The sequence below is a fragment of the Corvus brachyrhynchos genome, unplaced genomic scaffold, assembly GCF_000691975.1.
Source record: "Corvus brachyrhynchos isolate BGI_N302 unplaced genomic scaffold, ASM69197v1 scaffold70, whole genome shotgun sequence".
Lineage (NCBI taxonomy): Eukaryota > Metazoa > Chordata > Aves > Passeriformes > Corvidae > Corvus > Corvus brachyrhynchos.
The window spans coordinates 5475845-5485909 of record NW_008236217.1 but is presented as its reverse complement, the minus strand read 5'-3'; the positions used below and the strand labels follow the sequence as shown (position 1 = coordinate 5485909).

The following is a 10065-nucleotide window of genomic DNA, read 5'->3' as shown; positions in this document are numbered from 1 at the left end:
CAGGGTTTGGAGTAAGACCTTTGCTTTGTTCAGTCCTATCGTAGCTCTGTAGGGCATAAGTCAAAGCCACACACATGCACGTACTCATGCATGCTGCATCACCACAACTCTGTGCCCACTTCCTCCAGTACCCTCTTGGTAAAGAATAAATACTAATCCAAAGTGCAAGCCTGAATAAGCTGTTTCCTAGAGGAGGATGATCCAAACCCCCCCCAATTATTTTAGTGCTTTCACTGCAGAATTTGTCTCTGGTTCAAGCACAATAAATATATATAAATACAGCTGCACCTTGGCTGATTCCTTAAATAAGAGTTGATCTGTAATTTTTCAATTAAGGTTACTGTGTAACTACTTTTACTGTGTTTTTCCTCATTGCTTCCAATCAAAGAAGCTGCTGTGATGTGAATCAGCCGTCTAACCAGCTTCATAAACAACTTTAGGTTCAACATAAGATAAATTCAGTAACTTAAAGAAAATCATTACCTTATTATAATCACTGGTTACCACCTTCAGCAAAAAATGGACAAACAGACCTTCAGCAAAATTACCGTATGCAAAAGGTGAGTCACATGGATGAAGTGTGTAAAACAAGTTTTTATCAGTTCCTGCATCATCTGAAGATGAAGATGCACATGCAATTAGTCATATGCAAGCTACAAGGCAGGATTTACACTGTTTCTCTTGAATTAAAACTGTAACATTGATGAGTGAGAAAGGGTGACTCTTGTAATTTACACTGATTACTGTGTTCAGTTGGGGTATTACCATATGGGGTAACTTTGTCTTCCTGTGTCTGGATGCAGTGATGCAGGCAATATGTCAAGAGTAGGTACATGTCTGAATTCTACGCATTTTGATTCTCCAGATACATGCTATATCTTTCCTACTTCTCAGTGAAATTATACATTTTAAGTACATGAAAATATGAATGGATGCCTTTGCACAAGTGTCAGAGGAGAGAAAAAATCATTGCGTGACAGGAGATTCTTACCCCCTGTCCCCAGAAAAGAAGTTCCCTCTAGATTAAAGCTGTGTCTCACTGAGAAGGCACAGTAGAGAAACTTACTGTATAACTGCTCATCACTGTTGTGAAGATGTGCAAGGCCTTTGGCTTTGAGAGCTGTTCACAGCATTTTTTTAAATTTTATGCAATAGATAAAAAAATAAGAATGTCTTTAAAATTAGGAGGAACATCCTTGGACGTAAAACTAGGAAGGGATTTACAAGACCAAAAAAAAATAGTGTTTTATTCCTCTTGCTAAACTGATGTGTGCTGTGAGGCAGAGGAGAGTCAAATGGTTGCAGTCTGTACAGACCCCACAGCTGCAGCACCGCCTCTGCCCTGCGAGTGAAATCAGAACAGACAGTCCCTCCTGAGATATCATGTGGCTCTGTGATCAGGTCAGCAGGGCTCCACTGCACTTGAAAAGGTCTGCCAGCGTTCTGCTTTAATGGTGCTTCACCTATGGTAACTTGTGTTTAAAGGAAGCATGATTCTACTGAAGTATCACACCTTGGGACAACTACTTTGCCATAAACCCAAAGCTTCAAAGATTAAAACCTGATGCCAACTTCCTGACATTTAGTTTTAACCTAGTAGCTATTTGAGAACTCTTCAGAGAACATACAGCTTAACTAAGCCAGGGAAGAGAGGTAACTTCTTGCTACTCAAGGTAGAGGGTATATGGAGAGCTCTCTCCATGTCAACCCTGTTCTGACTTTGACAGGATAAGGAATGTACAGGAGACTGCAATGGTAAGACACCACAACATGTTGAATCTCTAAGGAGACATCCAAATATTAATTTATCTTCACAACTGCCCTTTTTAAATTGACACCAATTACATGCATGGGAAAATGAGGGCATTGCTGCTGAGTGATTTCTTCAAGCTACATCGGCATCTGCTGTCTGAGCCTGAAATACAGCACAGGACTCCTGCCAACAGCTACTGCTATTTCTTCTTGACAGTTCTGTAAGGCACTCATTTTCAGCAAGCACCAGCACTAGTCTGACTAACCTTGAATATTTAACAGCAAACTAACCCAATACTACGAGCTTTGCAAGAAGGTTGCTTCAGTATTTTGCCTTTTGTTTTAATCCATTTTTAATAGAAGTCAGATGTGAAGGACTGTCACTTTCTGCAGCCTATCTATGCTTTGCAGCATGGGGATAGAATTCAAACAGAATTCAATAGAGTTCTATTTTCTAGCTATTTGTCTGAAGTCTCTTTATGGCTGATTTTTGATGGAAAATAGACACTTTCAGAGAGCAATTAATCTCATTTATTTCAGACATCTATCCTCAGATGGGCTAACTCTCATCTGAAGTGTCTGTTTCCACTGACTATGAAAGCTCAGCTGCAGAAATTTACCGCTTATCTATCTAGAACTAGCTGATGTTTATAGAAAAAAGTGCCAAAATTTTAAATACATTTTACCTTTGGTGGAAGATTGGCTAAGTATCAAGGATGAGATAAGATTTCCCCAGATGCCAGAAGACTGAAACACCAGAAAGAAGACCCCAAAGTATTGGTTGATAATGTCTTTTGCATTTTTTCCTGCTTTCTCAGCATATGAAGTGCCAGCAATGGTGAGGTAAGTGCATTTGGCAGACCAGAGTGGTGCTCCTCCTAAGCCCAGGATCACAGAGGTTGGGATTAGTGTGTACCTGCCAAAGAACATTTTATTTAGCATAGTTGTTATCCATTAGCATAATAATAATTTTCCCAAAGATCCAGAGGCAAAAATAGACATCAAAGAAATAGATTTATCCTTTGTATGATACAATAAATCTGTTACATGGAATCAAGAAAAGGCTTGTGAAGTTTAGGGTGTGCAAGCATATCCAGCTCTGTGCAGGGACTAGGCCTAGGCCAGGCTGGCTAGGTCTGTGCTCATGTGCCTTAACTTCTCATAACTGAGAATTAAATTGCACATGCACTTCAGAAGATGGATAATGACAATTTTCCTCCACAGAGTTGCAACCCCTGTCACTGGAGAGCGGAAGTTGTTCATCCACCTTTTGAAAGCTCGAGGCAAGAGCTAGCCTCCTCCTCTGGTCCTCTTCTCCCAGACCAGATGGCTGGAAGACAGTCTTCCCTTCAACCTGTTCAAAAACAGCCCTAAAAGTCTTTTGACTTTAAAATGAAACTTCTAATTTATTTTTTTCCCCCAAAGGGGAATCTCTGCTGCAAACATGAGTTAGAGAAGCCGCTTTAGGTAGGTGAGTGGATGCATTCATTCTGACTCTTTGCACATTTTCACCTCTCTGGTCCACCTACTACTGGACTTAACTTATCTCTGTTTGTTGTAAGTAGCACCTTTTGCATCCAATTTTCTAATCTGCAACACAGAGTAAGAGTAGGAATGGGGAAGAAAAAGAAGAAATAACTTTGCCCTTACTTATTTGAACACAACAGAGAGGGTTAAAGTATTGAAGTCGTACCAGCTAGCATAGAAGTTCCCTAAGGAGAACGCGATGTAGCAGCACATAGAGATTGCAATGGTCCACTTGCAGCCCAGCTTCTTGATGAGGATGGGAGGCAGGAACATGGATGATAGGATGAGTGCAGCATAGAGAACACTTAGGGATGCAACACCCAGGCCTTCTTCTGAGTTGAGACTGCTCTGCATGGACAAAAACAGTGATTGAGACAAATTTTATCACAGGCACATATTACTATTGTGTACAGAGAGTGGCTTTGGGCAGAAATAGAGAGACACAGCATCTGGGGCTGGGTATTACTCTCTCATTTCCCCAAACCAGCCTATGGACTATAGCCCCAAACCTATGGACTTAGAATTTTCCTCAAAATGATAGACCATTTATGAAAACATGATATAAAAACAGGTGAGGATTGCTCAGATTCAAAGCTTTGCTAAGACATTCTTTAGATTATTTGATGTTATTTGTTTGAGTTTCTCTCTGAAAGCAAGCTGAATGAAGGATAAACTCTTTTCTTGACCTTCATTGCTTGTCTCAGGCAGGAGTATCCTCAGATCTGCATTGCAAGAGCTGGCATAGCAACAGTGGAAGGTTCTTTGCTTTAAACTACAGGTCTGATAATTTCTAAGTTTTTCAGAGGCCAAGGTCCAAATATCCTAATAGGCTCACAGCAGCCCTTTGTAGTTGAAAGTAATTGATTCACCCACATTTTCACAAAGAAGGAATAACATTTTACTGATCTAACCAGGTTTTATAGTTTTATGCTCAAAATAGTTCTTCTCTTGTCTTGATGCTCTGAAAGTTGAAATGAGAAGATCAAGTTAGGAGACCTGGACAAGCTGGAAAAATGAGTCCATGTGAACCTATGGAGGTTCAACAAGTCCAAATTCAAGGTGCTGCACCTGGGTCAGGGCAATCCCAGCCATGAGTACAGACTGGGAGAACTCATTGAGAGTAGCCCTGCAGGGAAGGACTTGGGAATTCTGTGGATGAAAAGCTGGGCAAGAGCAACAATGTGTGCTCACAGCCCAGAAGGCCAGCTGCATCCTGGGCTGCATCAAAATAAGTGTGACCAGCAGGTCAAGGGAAGTGGTTCTCCCCCTCTACTCTGCTCTGGTGAGTCCCCATCTGAAGCACATCCAGTTCTGGGGTCCCTGGCACAGGAAGGACATGGACCTGTTGGAGAAGAGGGCCATGAAGATGATCAGAGGGGTGGAGCACCTCTCCTAGACAGGTTGAGAGAGTTGGGATTGTTCACCCAGAAGAGAAGACTCCAGGAAGACCTCACTGCAGCCTTACAGTACTCAAAGGGGACATTAAAAAGTGGGGAGATGAATTTTCACAAGGGCAGATAGTGATAGGACTAGGAAGGGCAACAGTTTTAAATTAAAAGAGAGATTTAGGGTAGATTTTAGAAAGAAAATCTTTACTGTGAGGGTGGTGAGGCACTGGAACAGGTTGCCCAGAGAATTTGTGGATACTCCATCCCTGGCGATGTTCGAGGCCAGGTTGGATGAGGCATTGAGCAACCTGGTCTAGTGGAAGGTGTCCTTGCCCATGGCAGGAGGGTTGGAATGAGATGATCTTTAAGGTCCTTTCCAACCCAAACCATTCTACAGTTCTGTGCTGCTTGTCAATGCTTTCTTGATTGTTTTGATTAATAGCTGATATGATCCAGTATGATTTTGGAATGGGGACTGGATGCTGAGGGGATGGCACCGGAGAGCGCTGTAGTAGAGTGAAGCTGTTGGTGGCTCCACGGAACACTTACAAAGCCTGCAGTGGCTGTGCAGTCTGGCCATGCAGGACCGGTGGCTGTCATGCAGCACCCTTGGTGAGGACCAGGCAGCAGGACAGTGAGGTGAGGACATTCTCTGTTAGAGCAGTGTCAAGGTGTTTGAGAATTGGAATGGCTGTTTTGTAAAGAGGCAAAGAGGCTTCCTGATCTCAGAGGTCTTATTTTTGAAATGTCACATGCCTGGTTTTGTCAGCTACAACTTCCAAAAATTAGAAGCCAGGCTTCCAAAATCATATGATTGTTACTCTCTGGGCATTTTTGGGGGGTTCTGGGTAGTGGAATATTGAAATGAATTATGAAAATTTTTAACAGTCCAGTACTTACAGGTTCACATATTCACAGAATATTCTGAGTTGGAAGGGACCCACAGGATCATCAAGTCCAGCTCTTAAGTAAACGGCCTGTATGGGCATTGAAGCCATAACCTTGGTGTTGTTACACCATGCTCTGATCAGCCGTTTCAGATGGTGGGACTGACTTGCAGCTTCTAGGGTTTATCTTCTCCTGCCTCATTAGTCTCCCCAACTCATAATATCTCCATCCAGTTTTGGGACAGTTTTTGCAGAACAGCCCTGAGTTCAGAATCTGACAGTGTCAGCAAAGAACAGCTGTTCAAGGAGAGGAGAAGAGAGACGTACAGAACTAGGAGGCACCTCTTCCTGAAATGAGGTCAACCTCTTGTTATTGCAAACAAGTTCATCATGTTATGTATCAAGTTCCACCTTTAAGGCACACAGATTCCCACTCCAGTGGGAAAATCCGATCCAGTTGATCACGACTGTATGTTAATATCCTGCCTAAAGTTGCTTATGAATGTCTTCTATTAGACCAGCAGAGCCTTCTAGTCTGAGAAGTTTCGCCTTGTGTTTATCTACTCAGAAGCATTCATAGACAGCAACAGTAACCCTCAGTCTTTTATTTTGGATAAACAGTTGAGCTCTAATGGTATCCTGAGTGTCCAAGTCATTCTAGAAGCCCATCTCACCTACCATGTTTCAGGATGTTAATGCCAGTACAAGCCACAACTGCCTTTGATTTAAAATAATAAAAAATAATTTATTTTTTGCTATTACATTATATCACAAGCCTAGAAATTACTTTATATTATTACTGCATTATTTTATACTTAAATTACTTAATGATTTTGGCATAATTTGGTATTATTTTACATTGGTGTACAATAATAATTATTATAAAATCAGAGCAATTTAGAAATATTCAAAACAAAAGCTTTCCAGAATTTGAATTTGTTTTCCATTTTGCAGTATTTTCTTTTGAGAAAAGTCATCTCAGGTTAAATTTGTTTGCTGTTTCCATTCAAACAAGTTTTGTGGATCTAAAGTAGTATCATGACACAAGTATTCAAACTATTTGAGAAATACTAGAATAAACTATTTAGTAAATGTTGTGGATCTGGGTGAGGAATATTAACCTGCAGCAAGTTAATGTCCTAACCCACCTCACAAAAAATACTGTGCATGCCTTCTTCACAGAGACCATGGAAACACTGATGTGTTTCACACTAGCAGTTGGCCTGATGCCCTTCCAGACCAACTGTCCTGATAACTAGTGGGAGATGCCCCACTTACCTGTAGACTCTGGAGTCCTCCGTAAGCAGTAAAGAGAAGTAAAAATCCAAAAGAAATGACCAAAACATTCTTAAGATTCCTTTCCATGTTGATTCATAGAAGACAAAAGGTCTGCCGGTGGGCAAAGCTGATCCAATTATTCCAGGGGTTGATTTGAGTTGGAGAAAAACAGCTTTTGCCTTGTTGGAAAAGGTCACTTTTTTCTGTGTTTGTAGAGAAGAGAGTTGTTAATTATTTGAATACTGGCCAGTGAACTTTACTTTTAGTAGTACTGAAAACCAGAGTTGTTACTCATTCACCTGTTGTGACATACACAATAGCCAGCGGTCCCAAGGGCATCTCTGATGTCTTATTGGCAGGGTATGTAAGTCTTTTGCAACAGTTGCAGCTATTTAAGTGTTCAAGTCAGACATTAAATGGCTCTCTACTATGATCAGCACAGAAGAAAAAAATTGCAAACTGTGAAATCGCTTTCTGTCATAAAGATACACAAATCCATAAAGGGCAAAGATTAAACATTGCACTGAAATCTGTATTAGGCCTATTGCTTAACAAAGGTTACAAAAGTGTGCTCGGAAATGACATTGTGCCACAGGTCTGTCTGCATACACCAGCTCCGTAACTGTGCAGCACAGAATCCCAAGGCTGCTGGCTGCTTGGCAAATGGGAGAGTCTTCATTCATGGGGAACCTCGGGGCTTTGGTCTTTCAAGTTTACCAAGTCATACTCATGAAAATGATTTCCCCCCATCTTTCTCATCAATGCAGAAGCCAAGAGGAGAAGTGGATTGAGCAGATAAATGAAAAAGCAACTTCCCCTCCCCTCCTCTGCCCCTAAGCCTGGCAGGGTGAACCGACCCTTCCTGCAGCTGTGGCTGAGAAGGGATTTGAACTTGGGAGCAAAGTGGAATCCAAAAATGTCCATGCTATAGTGTAAACAGACCAATTTCCCACCGAATTGGGGGATTTACGGAGATAGTCTATAGGGTATCCATAGTGTCCATTGGGAATGCTCAGCTAAGACTTGGTCTAAAGCCCACTAGATGGCACAATTTTGCTTCCCACGGGGACATTCGAGGGTGAGGGGAGGAAGCTTTAATGCATAAATGCATTTAATATATTTAAGAGAAGATCACAGCTAGTTTCTGCTTTGGAGAAAATTGCAGTATGTGCCTTTTCATTTTCTTATTTTGTCTTATAATCTTCTTGAATGAAATAGTGCAGAAAACATAATCTTTTAATTCTCTATTGTTCCTGGTACTTCTATGTTGCAAGTCTAGATAGTGGCTTTTTATTTTACAGGCTACTATGCTCAGCATGCGAACCCTTTGAATGAGATCACAATGTTGCTCTTGTTTGGCAGTGTTTGTAAGCCTCTACAAGGAGCTTAGACCAAACTGGTGGTACTTTCCCCCATCTTTTCAGGTGTATGGATCCTTGTAATTTTCATGTGACAATATTTCAGAAGAAATTTACACCTGGTGATAACACGCTTGTTTCTGGTTAGGACCCCTTAGAAAAAGTCTGCAAAATTCTAGGGGTTTGCAGTCACAGGTCTATAACAACCGGAAGAATTATTGAGAATGTGTAAGAATAATGCTTATCCCAAACAAAATCAGAATTTTCACCCACTCCAGCACAGGCAAGAACCAGGAATAGTGCAAAGAGCACTATTTATTTTAGTTCTCTTTCTTGACATTAGCAGTCATAACAAGAAAGCTTAAAAAAATCAGCATTAACTAGACACTATTTTTAAAATGCAGTGTTGGACAGGTTATCTGATCAGCACTTCTGCTCTGGAGGAATTCCTAACTCAGTCACATCTTCTCAGCAGCATAATATTAGAAAGCATATGGCAGATAGTGGTAATTTGTGTGTGTAGGTTTTTTTTCTCTTCTTTCCACTGATCAAAGGCATTTCAGCCTGTTCCACATCCCTTGCCCAGTGCTTTGGGTTATCCAACTGACTGGTCCCAAGCCCCTCCTTAGGAATGTGCAGAGTCTTTACCAAAGAGATCTGATAAAGCCAAGGATCTTTTCCTTTGGTACCAGGCAGCTAAAGCTCCGGCAGGCCTGCTGTGTATCACCCTTGACACCTCTTTCATTCTTTCTGCCAGTCCAAGATTAAGTGAGCCTCAGGAGCTGTGTGCTGTATTTGGGGATTAGGTTTCACACAGAAGACTGCAGCCACCAAATGAAAACTACTTGCAGAGCACAGTCATAAACACGGGACATGGAAGAGGCTGGTTAAATTCATTACTCTATCCCACTGGTGATTACATTTGTTTTGACCTGTTTATTTTCTCAGTGTAAATGAGGGCAGTATTTGCTCAAAAGATTACGGTACCAGAGGCTAATCTTTGGGGGCTTTTTTGCTTCATAATTATCATTTCCCTATTTATTCCAGTCAAATATATTGTTTAAGCAGTAATTTTAACAATAACAGAAGAAAGCCTCATAACACCCAGGATACTCATCATAGGATTTTCTGTCTTAGGAGGCTTTTAACTGGTTAGTTCCTTGGTAGTACACAGTATCCCTTGAATCTATCTGTAGAGGGAATGACTGCCTACACAGCATTTCCTCTCTTGCTGTGAAAGCCTGCCCATGTTATTTTCTTCTTCTCCTCCTCCTTCACCTGTGTTTGTGCCCTCCTCATTTTGGATTTGGAGCAGGAGTGACTAAATGTGATGTGTCTTGCAAAGACCAGCCATTTCTGACAGGGGCATTGGAAAATACCATCTGTTACATGTTGAGAGAAGCTCACAACTTGAATATGAGGTAACAGTGAACTAAACAGATCAAGCAGGAAAAGCTGTTTTCTTCCAGGAAGGGGGTTGTAAGGGAGTTGCCAGTCAGTGAACTCTTTTTGCCCACAAAGTTAGAGGAAAATAATTTTTTTTGTGTCAAAGGCTCAAGAATTGAAGTTGCTCCTGTTTGTCTATAAAGGTTTGAACATTTCTCTCTTCTTCAGTATTTTGGATCTTATTTTCAAATTTCCTTTATTTCCCATCTCCCCTTTCAAATACTGCTCCTCTCCCACCATGCAAATCATCCACAGATACTGTCCTTTCATGTCTTCTCCTAGGATTCCCTCTGCATGCATAGCCGCATACACATCAGTATGCCTCTTCTTCCTGAATCCTACCTGCTGATGTCCTCTTTCTCCAGAGAAACCAAACTATCTCAATCTTCCTTTATGTCCTTGATGTATGCCATCCTTCCTTCATTCCTG

At 41.2% G+C, this 10065-nt stretch overlaps 1 protein-coding gene across 2 annotated transcripts in view; it reads right to left on the bottom strand.

The window, feature by feature from the left end:
* Positions 1-10065, bottom strand: part of UNC93A (unc-93 homolog A (C. elegans)) — a 24552-nt gene that overhangs the window by 11983 nt on the left and 2504 nt on the right. For both annotated transcript variants that reach the window (XM_017745924.1, XM_008643398.2), the window contains exons 2-4: positions 6833-7035; positions 3446-3627; positions 2439-2668 (exon numbers count right to left, since the gene is read on the bottom strand). In XM_017745924.1, the coding sequence (XP_017601413.1) occupies positions 2439-2668; positions 3446-3627; positions 6833-6919 (499 nt within the window). In that variant the 5' untranslated portion in view covers positions 6920-7035. The remainder of the gene's footprint in view (positions 1-2438; positions 2669-3445; positions 3628-6832; positions 7036-10065) is intronic.